At 46.3% G+C, this 20,878-nt stretch overlaps 9 protein-coding genes across 9 annotated transcripts; 6 read left to right on the top strand and 3 right to left on the bottom strand.

Moving 5' to 3' along the window:
• Positions 1-85: 85 nt before the first annotated feature.
• On the top strand, positions 86-1,640 carry aclA (putative ATP citrate lyase subunit (Acl); the record flags this gene model as incomplete). Its single annotated transcript, XM_057237783.1, has 2 exons — positions 86-526; positions 624-1,640. 2 exons carry the CDS (start codon positions 86-88, stop codon positions 1,638-1,640), a joined length of 1,458 nt encoding a protein of 485 aa, XP_057100394.1.
• Positions 1,641-2,845: 1,205 nt separating this feature from the next.
• N7529_002254 (uncharacterized protein) lies at positions 2,846-3,111 on the top strand (the record flags this gene model as incomplete). The annotated part of the gene is made up of 2 exons (XM_057237782.1): positions 2,846-2,935; positions 2,986-3,111. 2 exons carry the CDS (start codon positions 2,846-2,848, stop codon positions 3,109-3,111), a joined length of 216 nt encoding a protein of 71 aa, XP_057100393.1.
• Positions 3,112-4,098: 987 nt separating this feature from the next.
• N7529_002253 (wax synthase family protein) lies at positions 4,099-5,416 on the top strand (the record flags this gene model as incomplete). Its single annotated transcript, XM_057237781.1, has 2 exons — positions 4,099-4,853; positions 4,909-5,416. The coding sequence occupies 2 exons, from the start codon at positions 4,099-4,101 to the stop codon at positions 5,414-5,416; spliced, it is 1,263 nt and encodes a 420-aa protein (XP_057100392.1).
• A 1,962-nt stretch (positions 5,417-7,378) lies between these two features.
• Positions 7,379-8,462, bottom strand: fip1 (cleavage polyadenylation factor subunit FIP1; the record flags this gene model as incomplete). The annotated part of the gene is made up of 3 exons (XM_057237780.1): positions 7,379-8,165; positions 8,214-8,266; positions 8,322-8,462. The coding sequence occupies 3 exons, from the start codon at positions 8,460-8,462 to the stop codon at positions 7,379-7,381; spliced, it is 981 nt and encodes a 326-aa protein (XP_057100391.1).
• A 377-nt stretch (positions 8,463-8,839) lies between these two features.
• On the top strand, positions 8,840-10,054 carry N7529_002251 (FAM50/XAP5 family protein; the record flags this gene model as incomplete). The annotated part of the gene is made up of 3 exons (XM_057237779.1): positions 8,840-9,078; positions 9,198-9,684; positions 9,740-10,054. The coding sequence occupies 3 exons, from the start codon at positions 8,840-8,842 to the stop codon at positions 10,052-10,054; spliced, it is 1,041 nt and encodes a 346-aa protein (XP_057100390.1).
• Positions 10,055-10,223: 169 nt separating this feature from the next.
• Positions 10,224-11,421, top strand: N7529_002250 (uncharacterized protein; the record flags this gene model as incomplete). The annotated part of the gene is given in 6 exon segments (XM_057237778.1): positions 10,224-10,300; positions 10,351-10,587; positions 10,653-10,701; positions 10,714-10,774; positions 10,830-11,249; positions 11,303-11,421. The coding sequence occupies 6 exon segments, from the start codon at positions 10,224-10,226 to the stop codon at positions 11,419-11,421; spliced, it is 963 nt and encodes a 320-aa protein (XP_057100389.1).
• Positions 11,422-12,855: 1,434 nt separating this feature from the next.
• On the bottom strand, positions 12,856-13,119 carry N7529_002249 (uncharacterized protein; the record flags this gene model as incomplete). Its single annotated transcript, XM_057237777.1, has 1 exon — positions 12,856-13,119. One exon carries the CDS (start codon positions 13,117-13,119, stop codon positions 12,856-12,858), a length of 264 nt encoding a protein of 87 aa, XP_057100388.1.
• Positions 13,120-16,749: 3,630 nt separating this feature from the next.
• On the top strand, positions 16,750-17,379 carry N7529_002248 (co-chaperone GroES family protein; the record flags this gene model as incomplete). The annotated part of the gene is made up of 4 exons (XM_057237776.1): positions 16,750-16,752; positions 16,932-17,156; positions 17,220-17,278; positions 17,355-17,379. The coding sequence occupies 4 exons, from the start codon at positions 16,750-16,752 to the stop codon at positions 17,377-17,379; spliced, it is 312 nt and encodes a 103-aa protein (XP_057100387.1).
• An 842-nt stretch (positions 17,380-18,221) lies between these two features.
• On the bottom strand, positions 18,222-20,814 carry N7529_002247 (uncharacterized protein; the record flags this gene model as incomplete). The annotated part of the gene is made up of 2 exons (XM_057237775.1): positions 18,222-19,850; positions 19,903-20,814. The coding sequence occupies 2 exons, from the start codon at positions 20,812-20,814 to the stop codon at positions 18,222-18,224; spliced, it is 2,541 nt and encodes an 846-aa protein (XP_057100386.1).
• Positions 20,815-20,878: the final 64 nt, after the last annotated feature.

The following is a 20,878-nucleotide window of genomic DNA, read 5'->3' as shown; positions in this document are numbered from 1 at the left end:
CCCCGACTTTTCACCTTTCTCTTTAGCATCTTCAATTCCTTCCTCTTTTCATCTCTCCTTTACAAAAAAAAACCAATCACACATCATGTCCGCCAAAGCTATTCTCGAGGCCGACGGTAAGGCCATCATCAACTACCACCTCACTCGCGCCCCAGTGATCAAGCCCAGCCCTCTCCCCGCCTCTACAACACACAACCCTCCTCCTCGCCTCGCCTCCCTCTACTTCCCCGATGACAAGGCTGTCAAGGATGTCCTCGACCAGGCTGAGGTCTCTTACCCTTGGCTCCTCGTCCCCGGCTCCAAGTTTGTCGCCAAGCCCGATCAATTGATCAAGCGCCGCGGTAAGAGCGGTTTGCTCGCTCTCAACAAGACTTGGGCTGAGGCCCGCGAGTGGATTGAGGCTCGCGCCACCAAGAATGTTCAGGTCGAGACTGTCACAGGAGTCCTCCGCACTTTCCTAGTGGAACCTTTCGTTCCCCACGATGCTTCTACTGAGGCTTATATTTGCATTAATTCCGTTCGCGAGGTAAGCTTTCCCCTAATATATATGGAGACGTCAAAAGACGGAACCAGGGGCCAGAATTGGAGCCGGCAAAGAACAAAAGCTAATGGTACAATTTTAGGGTGACTGGATTCTCTTCTACCACGAGGGTGGTGTTGATGTCGGTGATGTCGATGCCAAGGCTGAGAAGCTGTTGATTCCCGTCAACCTCAAGCAGTACCCCTCCAACGAGGAGATCGCCGCTGGCCTGCTGAGCAAGGTCCCCAAGGGTGTTCACAATGTCCTCGTCGACTTCATCACTCGCCTGTACGCTGTCTACGTTGACTGCCAGTTCACCTACCTCGAGATCAACCCCTTGGTCGTCATCCCTAACGCTGACGCCACCTCCGCCGATGTTCACTTCCTCGATCTGGCAGCCAAGATTGACCAGACCGCTGAGTTCGAGTGCGGCACCAAGTGGGCTATTGCCCGCAGCCCCGCTGCTCTCGGCATGGCCGCCACCACTTCCACCGATGGCAAGGTCAACATCGACGCTGGCCCCCCTATGGATTTCCCCGCTCCCTTCGGTCGTGAGATGACCAAGGAGGAGAAGTTCATCTCCGACATGGACGCCAAGACCGGTGCTTCCCTCAAGCTTACCGTTCTCAACCCCAAGGGTCGCGTCTGGACCCTCGTTGCTGGTGGTGGTGCCTCCGTCGTCTACGCCGATGCCATTGCTTCCGCTGGTTTCGTGAGCGAGCTCGCTAACTACGGAGAGTACTCCGGTGCCCCCAGTGAGGCCCAATCCTTCCAATACGCCCGCACTGTCTTGGACCTTATGCTCCGTGCTCCCATGCACCCCGAGGGCAAGGTTCTCTTCATCGGTGGTGGTATTGCCAACTTCACCAACGTGGCCAGCACCTTCAAGGGTCTGATCCGCGCCATCCGCGAGGTCGCCCCCGTCCTCGTCGAGCACAAGGTCCAGATCTGGGTCCGCCGTGCCGGCCCCAACTACCAGGAGGGTCTGAAGAACATCAAGTCTGTTGGTATCGAGCTCGGTCTGGACATGCACGTCTACGGCCCCGAGATGCACGTTTCCGGTATCGTCCCTCTCGCCCTCCAGGGCAAGAAGAGCGACGTCAAGGAATTCGGCGCATAAACAATTGAACCCCTTATTTGATGTTTGTTCTTTCTTTGCAGCGTGTGTCCGTTGCATCGGTTTGTGGTATAATGCATGGCATGACATGACTTGTTTTTTTGCGGGATTCCGGGGGGTCCGCGGATGTCACCCCGGCGTCTGTCCTGTTTTGCTGAGGGTATGGCGTTACTTCCCGCCCGGACGAAAAGACCCGGTCCTTCTGGAACCGACGTACATGATTCTCCGTTGATTAGATTTCATTTTCCTATGTTCACTACCGGGGGATTTAGATCGTGTGATGTCCCGTCGGATAATATCAATGATACGAGGCATTTATTGTCCCAGTCTTTTCTGCGTAAACCTAGTAGACGTATCCAATATACCTCAATTTTCCCAATATACATTTTGCTACAATCTGTATGCTCAAGCGAAAATAAGCATTAGAACATAGTGGAAGAAAATTATACAAGTCAAAAATACGAACATGAAAAATACACGTGTACCAAATAACAGTAATTTTCAATAAGCTCAAATGCAGGAACCAGGGGGAACCAGGAAACCAAACAAGCTCCCGGACTCCACACAAGCTTCACCCCGGATTAACAGGGCATCTCAGATCAAACTCAAGACCAAGGAATAAAGTAGGGACCGTGCTGGAGCTGGGTTTGGAATACCGAGGGTTGGCGTGCTTCCGCTGCCCCGAGATTAGGGCACGATAAGCGCCGGGCGAACGGGGACTACTGGAACTGAGTATAAATAGTGAGCAGGGTACGTACTTCTATGGCTAGCTGGATTAGGCTAGATGTTTATTTTCACATAGCGTAAGAAGCAAAATGAGTGTGTGCAAGTCAAGTTCATTGTTACAGTCTAACAGTCCCTGCATTGCTTGCGTTAAGCTCTCACTCACACTACTTAGAAACTATCCGACCAGTTAGTTGATGGTTTTCGCATGACTCTTGGCCACCTCGTGGGTTTCCTCTTAAGGTCGGTGGCCAGGTGTGGTACTTATAACTATCTATTAACGCCGATGCGCCGAATCCTGGTCTATCCTGTTCGATTTGATCTACGGCGGACTATTTACCAGAGTGGCTACTCAAACGAACAAGCCCAGAATTAGACACATTCCCTGCATGCTACAAATGGTACACTTTCCAGCTTTTCGAAACGTCTGAGATGATATGTTGCTGTCGTCATGTTGCATTTCGGTTGCGAGTCCGCGGAAGGCAATGTCGCAAGGCTGCCAGGCGCGCCGTGAGGCGAAGCTATGCTTGACAGTTCATGAGGATATCAAATGGCCCTCTGAGCTAGCGCAAATGGTAAGTGCATAGCTTAGCATGATCTTCGCCCTTTATAAATATGGTGCCAGACATACTTCACAACGAACCCGGGAGGGATTGTCATCACTCCTATTAGCGAGTTCGAGGGCGACAGGGAGAGAGACAGGAATACCAACGTTGGATTCGGGATTCGAGCTGAGCGACTCGATTTGTAATGTGTGTCTATGGTAGCGCTATGGATTCCATTGAGAACACAGGCGGCAGTCTCTCGGTCAAGGACTGTCAGGTCACAGCCCTGGAAGCTGAGCCCAAACTTACACGGGATACTCTTGAACCAAGAGGTGACTGGTGCAAGATTTGAGTGACATCTGCCAAACGCCGAGCTGGCCACCACATATACAATTCGCAATTCTCCAGAGAGAAGTTTGTCAAGCACTTCTGCTTTCATTCGCCCTTATATCTAGCTTTTCTCAAATGGAATGGGTACGTATGATACACATAGGCATCAAAAAGGGATCGATTTTTCTACGGAATGTCCTGTCGTGCCGGTATCGTAAGATTCTAGGTAGGCAAGCTACTTTTATATTACTGTTTTTTGTTTAAATGTGTAACGTACTGTAAAATGTGCGTATCGACTCTGAAATGATGAGCCCCTGGAGGAGAATAAAACGAAAAACATGAAACGTCGGTAAGCAGTGAGCACTAAGGAGAAGGGACATGGTTCAGATAACTCGTATCATATGTTACAGATATATTTCTACCGGTCTGTTAGAGGTCTTTCTTAATACTTTTTTCAAGTCTCACAGCCATATCAACCGTAGAACCTACCTTCGAATAAGACTAATCTTTCTGGCGTACTCGTCTTCTCGATGTTGACTGATATGTGCTTCATGTGCGAATATCAGGGGTTAAGACTTCTACGGGGTGTTCCCAGAAATGAGTAACCAATATATTAGTTATGTTGTTATTGGATGGAACTACAATATCCATTTCGCATTCAAATGGGGGCATGCTCATCATACATGTAAACATAAATAGATCAGGTTCAGTTCTTCAAATGTTAGTTCAGAGACCAAGGCTAAGTCGCGCAACCCGAAAGTCAAAGCGTCCCCACAAGGTGAGATCTCAGCGCGGCGCCCGCACAAATTCACCGTAAGCCCTCCCTCCTCATTCTCTCTTCTGTGCACTCATCAATCCCAGTCATGGACCAATATCAGTCAGATTATCGGTTGATCGGGTTTCTTCTACTTGAGAACATCATACCTGTTGTTCTCCTTGCCGCAACGCCAAGGGGGTCTGTCTTACGCTATCTAGCCATACCATGTATGATCTGGATCGTGAGCCTGCTTCTATACCCCGTCCAAAGACCATCGTACCTATCAGTCAACGGTCTTGGTGGATCCGTATGCTGCGTGTTCTCAGCTCTCGACTTTCTGCTGATCAACCCTAAAGACGGGCGCAATTTCGTCGACGCTGATGGAAAGCCCAAGGGCTTTTTCTCTCGTCTGGTAGACGCCAGTCGACTTTTCACGTCTCCACGAGCCTTCGGAACGCCCAGGCAGGCGAAGAACACCCCCTCTTTGCCGGCGTACTATGCAGAGAAAGATCCGAACAAGATCTCTCGGGCTCGCTACTTGACCCGAGAGATTCCAATTGCTATTTGGCAATACTTTGTTCTGGATATATTAACCATGCTAGCTGTAAAGGATGCCATGAACCAGAAAGAGAGCGGGATGGTTGCCGTCTCTGGGATTCAATGGGATCTCACTGCAGAGCAGTGGGTAAGCCGAGCTATTTCGAATTTGTTTGGTTGGTTCATTGCGTCACGGATTTTGATTGGATTTTACTGCCGCGTGGTTGCCATTATTTTCGTCGCCTGTGGACTTAGCTCCCCTTCGGAATGCCCGCCGATGTTCAGCACTATGGCAGATTCCTATACACTAAGGAACTTCTGGGGGTAAGTCCGCTGGATCTTCGGTGATATTGATTTGGTATTGACAAGTGTTTGGCAGGAAATTTTGGCACCAAATGCTACGACTTCCCTTCACGGCTGCTAGCAACTTTATTACGCGAGATGTTCTTGGTTTGCCCAAGCCTTCGGTAGTGGAGCGATACTTCAATGTGTTTCTAGTCTTCTTCTTTTCGGGCCTTCTGCACGCCTTATCAGATGTCTTGAGGAGTATCTCACTACAGGAGTCCGGCGCCATGTTCTTCTTCCTCTCTTTTGTTCTTGGATACATGATTGAAGACGGCGTGACGGCTCTTTGGAAGCGAACACAAGGCACCCAAACAACTGGCGGTCCTCCACCACTGTGGCAAAGAGCTATTGGCTTTTGCTGGGTCATGGGATGGTTAACAGTCACTTCTACCTTGTACTTTGGGCCCGCAACGGCGCGACCGGAATGCCAGTTAGAATTGGTCCCCTTCAGCGTTGCGGGGTCCACTTCCCTTCCAGTGCTGAGCAGTATACTTCTTGTCAGTGGGATTGCCTTGAAAATGATTCTCAAGGTTGAGATTTGAAGGCAAGAAATTTGGGTTGTATTGGATTCCGTTCTTCTTCGGCTAGATTTTACGTTTTCTCGGGCTGTCCTGGGAATTTGTTTCACTCAACATAAAGACAGATAGAAAAGCAATGTTTGAGAACTATTCCGGAGTGCACATAAAGCGAAGACGGGCGATGGGATTCAGTTTAGTATTAGGGTTATCTGACGGTAGATTGCACCAACAAATAAATTTCACTTTGTGTTGCCTGGAATTCCGATATTTTCATACTGTTCTGAGAAGTCAGTTCCTCTGATTTGATGTTCACCCTCAGCACTCATACCTGACCAAGTTAGGCGTGCCTGGGGACTCTCCTTTGAAGTAAGACTGTGCATCCTCTCAACGATCTACGCTCCACGCTCCACTCAACGAGTTGTATTTGGGAATATCCAAAGCTTCTTCATGCTCCTGTACTCGTGAACAATTTCATTAAGATAATTTCGAGCCCATGATTTAGCTCTGCCTGAGTTCCAACAATTTATGCATGATTGGCAACGGTTCGGTGAGAGCAACACGTGTAATACCTTCAATTCTGACAGACTGAAGCCATTCTAGGAGTTCCATTACTGTCGACCCGAGTCTATGAGCGGTATGTAAACCCTATCTTTGACTAAAGGCTTAGCTAGCATAGCAAAAACTGGACCTGGTTGCCCTTTCCCGTCTCCAGGGAGGCTGTCTGATATTAGACAGAAGCAAAAAGATATGCAACGACGGCTGCATGATTCGAACATGCGCCCGCGAACGGAATTGATTTCTAGTCAATCGCCTTAGACCACTCGGCCAAACCGCCTTAGATAGGAAAGTCCCACAAATTTTTGCTAATTAGGGCAAAAGCGGATATTGTGTATCGTGACTCTAAATCAAAACAGCTGTTAACTAAAAAGTCACTATATGGTATACTTTTAGTAGATCTACCATTTATGTGACTGGTGGCCATAAGTACCTATGCTATACTGAACAAATCAGCTCTTTAAAGATTCTATGGCTGATTATATATTGTCCCTCTGTCTGATAAAGTGCCACACATTGTCTTTGCTATATGGAAATAAATAAGCCATAGAACCCAAATGAGTAAAAATTGGTAAAAAGTAAAGACAAAGATGAATATTTGAGGTTATATTCATTAACTAGATCTAAGCGTATAACTACCAACCTTAACAATATTCCTATATCTTATAAATGAGTCGGGGCTAAGAAAAAAAAGGTTCAAAAATCTAGTTAGGGGTTCGTTTTCCGACTAAGCGGCATGGAAATCCATCCATGGATTCCTACTTTATATACTCAAACCACCATTGATAGTTTAATTGGCCTTTTATTCTGATTGATATTTATGAGCGCCATATCAGGGCTAATGGCTATATCTTAAGGAATTGTAGTATCTATTGATCCTTTTTTTTTCACTTATAGTGTAATTCGCGCGAGTGTAAGCTTTGAAAAACAGCCCCCCTTATAAAGTAAGCCAGTAATATCAGTCAGTTGAATGGACCAAGTAAGAAAGGGCTCCTTCTCTTATAGAACTAAATTTGGAATTCATTTTTCATCCAAGGCGGTTTGGCCGAGTGGTCTAAGGCGATTGACTAGAAATCAATTCCGTTCGCGGGCGCATGTTCGAATCATGCAGCCGTCGTTGCTTATCTTTTTTTCCTCCACACAACAAGGGCCGATTGACATTGTTTCGTCGGTAAATCTACCATGACATTCCTTTTTTTTGCGAAGAAATTCTTCTTCGGTTTTCAAATGTCTTGTTCCTTCGAACAATGGTGAAATGTCTGGAATTTTATCTTCGTTTCCCTGAACTAAAGCTCTACATGTACAAAGCCAATGCGGCCTAAATTGTAGATCGTCAAATACTTGCCATTCCCTTTGTATGCATAAAACGCCAAAACATTTAAAAGTAACCCAAATTTACTATCACAGCACCACAATGGTGGCCTTGTAAAACTACCATCGTCGCCCGCGGCCTCGGCCGCCGTAACCTCCGCGTTGGTCGTATCCCCCATAGCCCATCTGCCCTTGACCCCCTTGGTTGAATCCCTGGCCCTGAGGCTGACCTCCGAAGCCAGGTTGACCTTGCTGACCACCACCGGGCATCATCGACTGCGCGTGCTGCATGAAAGCCATTGGGTCCATGGAAGATGGGTCCAAGCCTTGGGACATCATAGACGCCAACATACTTTGCATCATATCAGAGTTCATATCTGGCATGCCGGCCATGCCGGCCATGGGTGGTGCAGCGCTGGCTGGGGCAGCAGGACCTGGCGGTGCGCCGGGCATTGGGGGCATGCCCATGCCCATGAAAGCCTGCATATCGTCCATTTGCTTCTTTTGGCTGCTGACTTCTTGTCGCACACCCTGCTGCTTCAGACAGTATCCTGCCCATGTGAATTCATCAAATCCGTAATTGAAGTAATCCGAGAGGTCGGACCCGGGTCGTCGCCAGGGCTTGTCGTCAGTTGGGAAGTCGGCGTCCATGTCAGTGGACATTATTGGCTTCCCTGTGGTAGGGTGGACCGGATTTGCATTGATATCAATGGTTGAGCTGTGAATGGCTGGGTAGGCAGAGCCGGGCTTTTCGTTCGAAGGTTGCGCGGCTGGGTGCCCGGGTACCGGAGTGGCTGTCTCATATCGCGGTGTTGCCGACGGGGTAACAGACCTCACAGCCAAGGCTGGGTCAGTTGAGGATGGTCTTGGTGGTTCTTGCCGTAAGCTTGCATGGCGAGGGTGAGAACTAGAAAGATCAGTATGAGCGTAGGGCGCGCGCGGTGGCAGGACTCACGCTTCGGGAGGTGGTGCGCCTTCGGGTGCTTCTGTGATGATATTGAAATCATCCTAAACAAACAGTTAGTGGTAGGCAAAAATGTCTATTAGTTAAGAGAGTGCGCACATCATCTTCTTCCTCTTCCTCGATCTCATCATCGTTTTCCGTGAAGTTGCCATCCTGAGCTGCATTCTGGGGTGGATTTTGCAATTGCGCTGTCGGCACCGCATCAACGGGGTCATAGAAATCGTCTTCTTCTTCATCCATGGTTGCTGGCGTTTAATCTAACGGAAGTTGGGCAAAAAAAGCGTATCAAAGAGGATCAAGATCGAAGCAGGTTGCGCGCTGCCTCTCGAGTTTGACTTGTTTGCAGCGTTGTAGGGAGCTTCAACGTCAAGGTGATACAGCTTTCGCAATCAATATAACACTAATGCATTTAATCGAAGTCGCTAGTAAATGAAGTGGTTATTTATTTACTTACATCCTAACCACCTATTACCTTCTAATATCGTTGCAATTGCGAAAGCTGGAAATTCAAGGTCACGTGCAACTCCAAATGACCTCAGCGGTTTGGAATTGAAGATTGAAGATCCACACTTTGTCACATCAGCGACTAAGTCAAGTGACCAATTTCACTTTACAACATGGCAGAAGATGGGGAAAGCCACGCTTCCACTCCGCGGCCCTTTGCCGGCCAGAGCGTCTCGGCGGAGGAGATGCTAAAGGAGCAAACTGTTGGCCTCGTCCATCTTTCTGACTTTCGCAAACGTCGCGCCGAGGTACTGGAGCAAAAAGAGCGCGAGGCGCATGACAAGTCGCTGGGTCGGCTGGCATCCGGTAATTCAAGAAGCGCAACTCCCTCTGCAGGTGAAGTGACTGACGGGTAAGTTAAGAGCCAGTTCCCATTATCTGTACATCAAAGCTGATCGCAGCGCAATAGGTCAACGCCTCCCGGGAGTGACGCTCCTCCCAAGAAGAAAAAAAGAAGGCACTTGCCAAGAGCAAGCTCTCTTTTGGCGACGATCAATATGAGATTGGGGAGGAATCTGCCGCCACACCACGCGACTCTAGCGTATCACGCCCAGGCTCGAAGACACCTGCCGAGGATAGCGCTGTGCGACGCATGAAAGCGAACCCGAATGCACCGCCTCCACCGAAAGCCTTGACAAAGGCATCTATCGAAGCTGAAGCGCTGGCTCGCGACACTCTCCGTAAGGAGTTTTTGATTATGCAAGAGGCCATCAAAAATACAGAGATCATGATCCCATTCGTGTTCTATGATGGAACGAGTATCCCTGCCGGGTCGGTCAGAGTCAAGAAGGGTGACCACGTTTGGCTGTTTTTGGACCGGTGTCGCAAGGTCGGTGCTGAGATGGGTGTCCGCGGTGCAAATGGCGCATCCAAGGCAAAAAAGGATAGTCGTCGTGAGTGGGCACGTGTCAGTGTAGACGACTTGATGCTTGTCAAAGGCGACATCATCGTCCCTCATGTAAGTTCATCGCTCCGCATTTCATTATTCTCGAATTCGACTGACAATAACACAGCATTACGAATTCTACCATTTTATTGCAAACAGAGTCCCCAGCTTCTCTCGTGGTGGAGGTCTGCTATTTGACTACTCCAACCAGCCTCCTACGGAGAATCCGTCTGACGATCCATTGTTCCGTCCTAGCGATGATCAACTAGAGGGCGCAGACAAGGATTTTTCGGAAACCAAGGTTGTAGACCGACGGTGGTATGAGAAGAACAAGCATATATACCCAGCTAGTCTGTGGCACGAGTATGAACCCGGCAAAGAGTTTGAAGAGAAGATGACTTCAACACGGCGTGATGCACAAGGAAATACGTTTTTTTTCTAGCTTGGGCGTCACAAAATTTACTTACGAATATAATCACGATAGACAGATACCAAATTATGTCACACTGTTCATTTGTTTTTGACTCAGGGTTTCTCCCGCCCTAAATGGAAGCCACCCTTTCTCGTGACCTTTACTACTTGATCTTCTCCCGCATAACACCAGCGACAACATGGATTTCGCATTAAGGTGCAATTCTCTCAAATGCCGGGCAGAGTTGAAAGAAAAAGCAGTGGTGACAACTTGCTCGTAAGGTTCACTCCTCTGTGACCGTTTCATTCGGGTACTGATGATACTAGGCACATCTTCTGTCATGGCTGCGCAGAGAGCCTTGGACTCTCCTGTCCAACCACTTGTAAACGGCACTGTCCTGCTTGTCAAACGATGCTCTTGAATCCAGATGACGCCGTCTCAACTATCCTGAACCCGACGGAGGATTACAAAACAAGTGTGCTGAGTGGGTTGGATCCGAACACAATCATGGAATGTGCTGGCCGCGCACTGGGGTTTTGGGCGTATCAGAGTACGCAGGAGATGTATGGTCTATATTCCAGATATGAGGCTCAATTACGGAAACTGTTGCAAGCTGACACTGTACCAGATTCTACCAGGGATATCGGGCAAAGTCCCTTACTGAAAAGTACGCCAACGTGAATACGCAGATGGACAAGGTCGTCCACAATGCGAATACTGAAATCTTGGCCATGCAAAGCAAGATATCGGGTGGGTTCATTGAGTCTTTCACTGGGTGATAGTCCCGCTAACCCCCATATTCCAGATATGCAATCAGCCCAAGAAGAACTACAGAAAAAAAACCAAGAACTGAACGACATGTGCCGCGACAAGACTAACAAGCTCGCCCAAATGACAAACCTCTACAATCTTCTCAAAACCCGCGCTATGCGCTCCCGGATGCAGACCGCAGCCTCAGACACTGTTTCTCAAGCTCTAACATCCCTGAACGTCCCGGTACCTGTCTCGATTCCCTTGGCCAATCATTTACCACTGGTTTTGACTTCGGCTTCGAAATTTCCTAAGACCCCACCATTCCCTGTCAACACGGATGGGGTCGAGCAGCTTCACCGGCACCAACGAAGTGGCACTGATAGTTCTAAAAGGGCAAAGACCAAGACACCCTCTGAATCTTCAATGCTACCCCCTACTCGCCCTAAACGCCCCAACTGGGATGGCCGGAATGGTATGTATTGGACACTATTGTTCGGTATATACAACTAACCTGGATGTGTGCAGCCAAGAATTCGAATCCGCATCCGCAGCATCGTACTCGACTTCCACGTATCTCCCAGACTCCAACAGTTCCCTCCGAGTTTCCATCCGGGGATGCTATCAAGCAGAGGTTTGGAAATTGAGACTTATTTTTCTGGCTACAATGTTTGCATCAATATCTAGAAGTCAATCCTGTGAACCTTAGGTGAAATTCAACACCACCCATCTATCATGAAGTTCGGGAGTAGTGTGATTCGAGTCGGGCATTGGTGGTCTTTTGAAATAGCAACACTAGGCATGCATGGCAAATACAAATACATAAGTACCATCTCAAATAGTAATTTCGGGTGAAAATAAGAAAATAAGACCAAGGAGTGAAATTATATATCAACTACTATGGCATTGACTCTTACTGACATGGGGTGCATTCATTAGATGTAGATTGCTCATCCCTGCCTCTCTCCGGCGAAGAGGAAAATTCTACTATAGCCTTAGAGAATAAGCGTTAGGGCATTATCGGACTCGAACCTAAGCGTATATACTCCTTCGGTGACGCCTATTATAGTGGCGGTAGTGTGTCCTACGGCGTAAAGTAGGCTAGAATTAAGATTAAATAGGCTATAGACCGGGATTAGTATGCTCTGGCTACTTATAGCCAAGCTCCGTAGGCGCGCGCCAAGGATAGATATCACTATGACCTACATCCATGAAAAAATTTGGCCCCCGGAGTCAGATTTTAGCCTGCTTAGGCAGCGCGTAGAAAACCCTCTGTCTAATGCAAATTAATGCCAAGAAAGAGGTTTGCATATCCGCCTATTTTGGGGAGGTTAACTCGATCGAGGAGAGACTCTTAATCGATCGGCTACGAGGAAAGACACCTCAGACAATTGAGGTGAACCATGGCCTATCGAAAATTTCTCCAACTTCTCATAGGATTCCATTTCAAGTGACACGAATCCACGAAAGGCGAACTCAGCATCTATCAGTTCAACGTTCAACACGCAACTTTTTCGAATCCACCAGGCGCCTCCAAATCGGACGGTTTTTTTTTGTGAAAGCGGAAGTATCACCCATAGGTGAAAGTAATCACCATGCCTATGCCACCGAAGCCTCGGGAAGTGATCCAGGCATGCGATTTGGACTTCGAGTTTCCTTACGTGATGATAAGGGAGAAGACTCATTCGTGGGGTATGCAAGTAGCTCTACGTGGCAAGCCATCGCAATCGCGAATTCATGTTTGTATGGTCTTGATGATGACACATTTGAGGAGATATGCCGCCGACAAAGACGCTTTGTTTATGTCGATAATAGGATCAAGAACCTACCACCATAGTTGCAAACATTTGTTAATAGGGCTTACCGGAATGACAATAATCAAGTAGTCAGGCTTAATCAGTGCTTCCTCTAAGGCGCTAAAACCAACAGGGCAGATTTCCTGAAGGTTGTGATCACCATACCTACATATGTACATATCATTGTCGATTGTTCAGGCCGCAAAGATTCCATTCATCGCCTATCTATTGGAAAAATATACATAGTTGATAGAACAGACAAAAACCTGTTAGACTTTGACAAGCTTAAACAGTGGTTTTGATCATACTAAACGCGGAGGTGTCGAGACCAAGCTCGGTCTGCATTTGGATGATTTGCTCGATGGTGGGCTTGGGAAGCTCCTGAGCAACCCGAAAGAGCCACCTTTTCTCAACGTGAGCCTTGGCGAAAATAGCGTCGACTTCCACGAGATCACCACCGGCAGTCTCAGCATAGAAGCAGTAGGCGAAGAGAATGGCAACCAGGTTGACCAGTGCGAAGAACAGGTAGATGTCTGATCCAGTCAGCATGATTGATTGATTGTTTTTATTCTGTACAAATCATTCATTTGGTTCAAGTAGCCAAATTTTTCTGTCTTTCCTAAATAGGCGGTTTGGCCGAGTGGTCTAAGGCGATTGACTAGAAATCAATTCTCTTCGGAGGCGCATGTTCGAATCATGCAGCCGTCGGTGTACTTGTTTTACATTTTTGTTTTTGTCATATAGATAGACTATGCAGCCATCTTAATAGTATGACAACAAAAGTATGATATATATATAATAAGTAAGGAAGGGTGGGCTTATAGGTATTAGATTAGTCCTTATAATTCAGATAAACGTTCAAATTTTCCGTCGGAAGACAAGGATTAAGAACTTTGGTGCCACCACATTAAACTAGATTATAGGGCTTGTTTAATAGGCTATCTTATCTATTGGCGGGTCTCTCTAGGAAGTAACACACAATTGAACCCCACTAATAGTGAGGGGTGGAAAATATGAATATGTGATGAAGATACTATGAAACCGTTATGATTGTACGACTGATGAGACTATTAGGAAGAACAAATAAATCGTATAGGTGTGTTATACTCATACCGTGTCATTCGAAACACGGAGGAATAGAGGAAAGAGAGGGATAAGTTTGATTTTCTGTTGACACAGGTGCTCAATAAATCCATAAAGAGCATATCGTAGTTTTTCTCTACTTCTCTCTCGGTTTTCTTGCAAACTTTTCCGCTGACTTCTTCTTCTTTTTCTTCTTCTACTACCCGTACTGTCCGTCCACGGGTCGCATCGATTTACTTGAAAGCCTGGAGGGCCGATAGGTGGGCACCCCCGTCGTCTGATGCGCTACAGATCACTGAGATATGAAAGATCATACTTACAGTCTAAAGACTTTACTGGAAATCTAAGAACTATAGTGATATTTAAGAATGCCTCAAGGCTTTAAAAAACGAGCAGGTGTACATAGATAGCTATATGAACAGGAGGTTGGTTTTTGGGAGCTTATTAAAGTTTTATTCTATAATTGAAATACATACGGAGTTTGTATACACGTATAGAAAAGCAAGAAAGGATTTCACAACTGTGATAGATAGTGCCCTTACTTAGGTGTATTATATCTACAAGAATAGACTAGCCCACTCGAGTGCTACTTTTGGCAGCTACCTCTATAATGTCAAAATGGGCGCAAAATTTCAATAACGGCGGTTTGGCCGAGTGGTCTAAGGCGATTGACTAGAAATCAATTCTCTTCGGAGGCGCATGTTCGAATCATGCAGCCGTCGTAGCATATATTTTTGCTTGCTAGACATAATTATATCAATCAAGATCTCATAGAAGAAGTAGTTAGGCATAAGAGTGTATGAAGGAGGCTTTTGATTAAGCAGAGAGTCATGATCGGTTTTTTATGTAGTAAGAGATCCATCAACTCTATATCTAGCTATAGAAATCAATACCTAAGTATTTAGTAGAATTGAGAATACTCCTTAAAATTATGTTAGACGGTTAATAAATTTACATATTAGCATCTACGATGGTTACTAATTTGCAACCAGCCCTAAGACGATATACCCGACATTGTCCTATCATTCGCACCCTTGTAAATATTTCAATATCAAACATTATAAAAATAGAAAAAGCCTTTAGCCGGTACAAAATAAAGTATTTAGTACTATGAGTAAAAAGTATTATATGCGACGGCTGCATGATTCGAACATGCGCCTCCGAAGAGAATTGATTTCTAGTCAATCGCCTTAGACCACTCGGCCAAACCGCCGTTATTGAAATTTTGCGCCCATTTTGACATTATAGAGGTAACAGCCAAAAGTAGCACTCGAGTGGGCTAGTCTATTCTTGTAGATATAATACACCTAAGTAAGGGCACTCACTATCTATGATAATTTATATGTCAATATCACAGTATATATATATAACTATAGAGATAAAAAAAATTTACCCTGTAAAAAGTGAAAAAATAAAGTATTTAGTACTATGAGTAAAAAGTATTTATGCGACGGCTGCATGATTCGAACATGCGCCTCCGAAGAGAATTGATTTCGAGTCAATCGCCTTAGACCACTCGGCCAAACCGCCTTGTTATGGGGAATTTTTCCCTCTTTTGCCATTATCAAGAGTATGATAAGAGCCCCTTTATATCTTACATCAAACAATGCTGATTTCGAGCCTTGTTGCCTCTACAAATTTGTATGTTGACCTTATTCCTTAATATTCTTACATTGGGTGTTGCCTCGTTAAATAATGTAAAATTATATCGTATAATATTTTTATAGAGAGCTATGAGTTTTCCAGGTCTTGCAAAAGGAAATGGTCCAGTCAAAAGTCAAATATGGGAGCAAATATATATAATAGAGATTTAACAACAAACGTAGATTCAACGAGTTACCAATTGACATTCATACATAAAATATATTATTCACAATGAAGTTTTTGATTATCTGACGTCAAGTTCTAGATTAAGTAATCCTAAAAATCATTACAGTATAAACCAGCAAAGAAAGAATATGCCTGAAATCGGACTTTTTACCTAGGTACTAGCGATTATAGGGTTCTCACAGACTCATAAAGCTCTGGCACATCATAGTACTGCGATATAATATAAGGGCTAGTTAATGATATAGATCTATCTAAGGTTAATCCAAATAACTTCAATAAGTTAGTTAATTTACGGCAATTATGTATCCCTATACAGATATAGAAGTCAATATTGGACAGAAGGTCTTTATTACCTTCTCAAATACATCTGGGCACATCAAAATAATAGGATCGGGCTATGATACGATTCTTTAAGCCCCAGGAAATACTCTCGCCTATATATAACCACTAGTCTAAAAGGTCTCAAGGCAATCTCGGATATCACCACATATCTAGTATCTGATTTGGTCGGCCTCCCTTAAGTCTCCGGTCTCTGAGCAAGTCTTTAAAAAGCGAGTATAACTCACCACCAACTAGTCAGTGAGGGTTAGATGTGTATTGCCACGGAGGAGAGCTCCCCAAAAGACATATTAAGACACACACCAGCGTAGAATCAGGTGATATTTTAGTATAGAAGCCCTATAAATAATATCAACTTAGTGACATCAAAGGTCTTAGTCTATTTGCTCACTCAAAGTATAAGAATGAAGGGTTTATTCTTTTTATGTAGAAGTCTAACAAGATATAGATTTGCACCATCCTTGAGTCTATTATACTTCGTAGTTATACAAGGTAACTAGATAAACACTTCTAAATACAACTAGCTAGGCTATATAGACTAGACCAGCATAACAAAAACGACATATCTATCATAACACAGATATGGTATATTAAAGTACGGCTGCATAGTATAGTGGTGCAAAAAGAAATGTACCGACGGCTGCATGATTCGAACATGCGCCTCCGAAGAGAATTGATTTCTAGTCAATCGCCTTAGACCACTCGGCCAAACCGCCTTGGATGAAAGGTGAGTCCAAAATTTGACTATATAAGCCAAATCTCTTTGCTCGGACAATCTCGACCATCTTTGATTTGTTTGGCCCTCGGAAAGAAGCTAATAGTCAGTCTTGGCATTCTGGAAATTTCTCCCCAGATCTTCTCCGGATAACCTTTTTCTTCTCTTCTCCATCATCTCCAACCCTTGATCTCATCCAATTACCCTTCACAATGGTATGTTAATCACCCACAAAACAATTACAACAGATTCGCGACATTCAATTCCCACTCGGAGCGCAACTACCACCTCCAAGCCCATCTTCTCTTTATTCCGTCAACCCGAGCCCGATATACCCGAATTCCCGCTTGCGCGCCGAATCCAATCGAGCAATTACTAACTCATCGCCTTTTAGTCTGTCCTCCGCAACATCAAGTCTCTCACCCCCCTCCTGGACCGCGTCCTGGTCCAGCGCATCAAGCCTGAGGCCAAGACGGCCTCCGGTATCTTCCTCCCCGAGGCTGCCGTCAAGGAGCAGAACGAAGCCCAGGTCCTCGCTGTTGGCCCTGGTCTCTTCGACAAGGAGGGCAAGCGTCTCCCCATGGGTGTCGCTGCCGGTGACAAGGTCCTCATCCCCCAGGTATGTGACTCGTCCTCCGATGTGAATTGATTGGAAAAGACAATGATATGCTGACGGTTCCAGTTCGGTGGTAACTCCATCAAGGTCGGCGAGGAGGAGTACACCCTTTTCCGGGATCACGAGTATGTGTCCACACCCCCCCCCCCCCCCCCCCCCCCCCCATCTCTTCGTTTCGGAATAATACTAACCGCCATCTAGCATCCTGGCCAAGATCAAGGAGTAAATACGTTGCGACAATCTCTAACTTTGTCTCGCGCCCCTCTCCCCCGTGTCATGTCTCGACTATTTCACCCGCCAATGGACCAGACATGGCCGTGTATTATACCGACGCGACACGAACTCGACCATTCTCGCCGGTCTCAAGAACACTGAAAAAAACCAAAAATCTTCAGCGAGTCGGGAAGCCAGCTGGGTGGTATCTACTTGGATCTACATGTTGTTATCGGCCAGACCGGTTCCTGGTTCGACTCTGTCCTTCTATTTTGCATACATGAGTTTTTGAAGCGCTGGATTGGCCTTGGGTCTTGCATGTCTTTGTCCATTGTACTATTAAATTAAACTGCGGCTTGCCTCTCTGTGTGAACGGGGTAGTCGGTAATTGCAGAAATGACTATCTCCTCTCGACCACTTATGCACTCACAAGATTTCGCCTCTCCATGGAGGGCTAATATATTACCTGCCAGTTAGTGAGATATCATTGTAATGTTCAAGCTTGCTAAATGCTGATAAGTGACCCGTTAAATGGCCTTCCTTCAGAACGACCTTTCGAAAGACCTAACCAAGGAACATAAGAACTATGAAGTGTTAAACATGTGAATAATTGTATGAAGGATTGCATGTTGGGATAGACTTGGGCTATGAATATGTTTAAAAAATATTCATTCCAAACTTTCACTTCCGACAAGTCACGTCCCTATGCCCAATGGGAGGTCACAGAAAAAAGGCTTCATATGAAACCCACTGGAGGTTAAATGATAACACCCAGGTAAAAATAAACCTCCCACAAACCCCAGCATTTAAAAGAGTCATGTCGCTTGATCATAGCCAGCCGGTTAATCCTCACATTCATTCAATCCTCCCACGGAATCTGTCAAATACCCTCGCTCCAATCAGAGGCCGATATCTTTGCTTTGTTTCGGAACGTTTCAGTTCAGTCAAAAGACTATCAAGAGCCCCCATTTCATCTCCAGAGCTGCTAAGCCAAGAATTCTGATGGCTGGGGTAGATCCTAGACCTCTGAATATCATCCAGGATGACACGGGCAGCAAACGGATTCAGACCACGACTGCGGAGTATCCTCTCCGATTCTGTTTCTTGTGGTGCAAATACAGAGAACTGCAACGAATGAGATGAAAGATAGATTCTCCCCAGACCGAAGCACCACATCATGATGGTTGCTGGATGGTCTTTGATGGGTGCAAGTGTTATCGAAACCATATTGATGAGTGTCTGACAGAAAGCATAGAGCGCAGGCAGCTCGTTCAAGAGATGATGTCTTGCAGTACTGGCGGAGGCTGCACTGCCATTTGGTTCACAGATGAGGACGTATAAGTTCTCGTAACGCGTCGCTAGTCGCCATATCTGCTCTCTGAGCGGGGATACCACACCATCAACGGTTTCTGTTGGCCTATGTCCTGGTGGATACCGCTGGGTTAGCGCAAACGGTGTCGCCAATATCACTCCTGTTTCGGGTGCCACAATAATGTCAGCTTCAAAGGGGCAAATAATTTCTGCAAAGGGTTGATAATATTCCCGATATATCAACCTCAGTGGGGGTCTCCTCCAACCTTCTATGAACTGGATAAACTGTGCGTGTGATCTGTGAAGACTATGAGACAAGAAAATGATATGTGGTGGGTCGAATGCCGCCTGAGTCACTCTCATTACAAGGCCCAAAGCAGGTTTGGGTGTCGGAGGAGTAGGAGGAACGTTTGAATCTCCCTCAGAGCCACTTGGTCCACCCGAACCACTTGCTAATATGGACATGTTCAGACTCTGCGACGAACTGCCAGCTTTTTCATTGGTTCCCCTGGTTTGCATAAACACGGACAAAGATCCAAGACCGGTGAAAGCTCCATCGGAGGTGGCTGATGCCATGGTGAGATTTACGGAACAAGTGGCCTCTTGAAACTCGATCAGTTGCTGTCTCATTCGGGCAACAGGACAGACATCCTCAACTCTCTGGCAAAATTCTCTCTCTTTGGCAGCGCAAAGTTGCCATTTCTCATCGACCGAGAGGACATGCTGTTCAACCGTTTCCGAGATTTGCCCACGAGGAGAGTTCGGCATTACATTGCTTTTTGTTGCATCCATTGGCAAAATTGCCACATATGACAGTATCTGGTCACCTGCTTGAAGGGTCGGAGTCGAACACACAACATTTGATGGATCAGACTTGATTTGGTTGATTTTCCCTTCTGACTTAGCCACAAATTCCCTTCCTTCACCAATTCTGACTGTATCAAACCGAGGATTTGAACAATCCTTTTCTTCTTGCTTAACATCTTCGACTAGTTTCACTTCTTGGGAGAGGTTTTCAACTGAGGTTCCAGTTGAGTGAGCTTTTGACTTGGTCAGATCGGGAGTAAAGACACTGGAGATTGACTGAAGGTAAAAATCTGAACTAACTTCCTCGGAAATAAGATTTTCAATTGTGGCTTCATCAAAGAGGCTGTTTCCGCTCTGCGTGGTGTTCTGATTTAAGTTAGAATCTCCAATACTGCAAGGTCAAGGGACATCCACTTACCTGGGCGCTCTGCAAGCTCGACTGCAAGGCCAAACCCTCCTCACTAACAATGTCCGAGAAAGATGGAATCTCCTTGAACTCACTGCCAGACACGTTGTCCTGAAACCCAGGGCCGTTGTCACTCGACACGCTCACACCGGAGCAGTTGACATTCTCTGGGAGCAAAATCTCTTCCGTGATGACATTGCCAGAAGACTGAGGTTGTTGATCCGCATTGGAAGCCGGCGAGGAATTGTATTGATCAAACACTTCACGCAAGGAAGAAGGAACAGTAGGCACATCAGGCCCACTAGGAACAGTGACATGAGTGATAGGGCTGTTTGCAGCCGGCGAAGGACTCGATTGGAAGAAATCCACACGACCAGCCAAAATTGCCTCGGATAAATAGGTCAGTTCATCGAGTTCGGAAGCACCAGGGTCTGTAGAGACAGGCGCAGATGGTTCGACAGAAATAGTTGGATCAGCGGCACATTGTCCCGGAACGCCAGGAAAAGATGACGCAGCAGACTCAGACGGACCAGCATCAGACTGAGGCTGCACCGCAGTAGGATTCTGTGCGTCTCTTCTCTCATCCCCATTAGCATGTAAAACAGGCACAGGAACCAAATCAGAGGTTTTCAAGGTAGGTAGCAGCCCACGCCAAACATTCCCAGTGACACGTTTGAGCAGCGCATAATTTTTCAGGGCAGCCGCATCTTCTTCGTTGGCAAGCAAGCGCTCCGTCATGATCCCAACGTGGAAGAGACGATCGACTTTTTTCAAGCGTTCTTCGGCATTTACGGGCGCGAGGCCCTCAGGCATAATGAGAGACTGAGGCTCGCATGACCCTGCGAGGTCGAGGGACGTTTGCGGACCGGGGTCTTCAGATAGTTTGTAGAAGTGTGCGTAGACTAGCGGCTCATTTGGGTCCATGGCGGAGACGCGATGAGACGAATGAAGCGGAGAAGAGAAGGGAAGAGAGAAAGAGAGATTAGAG

This window comes from Penicillium soppii, assembly GCF_028829465.1.
Source record: "Penicillium soppii strain IBT 18220 chromosome Unknown utg000003l, whole genome shotgun sequence".
Lineage (NCBI taxonomy): Eukaryota > Fungi > Ascomycota > Eurotiomycetes > Eurotiales > Aspergillaceae > Penicillium > Penicillium soppii.
Note: the sequence above shows the minus strand (reverse complement) of the source record. Positions and strands in the feature narration are given on the sequence as shown.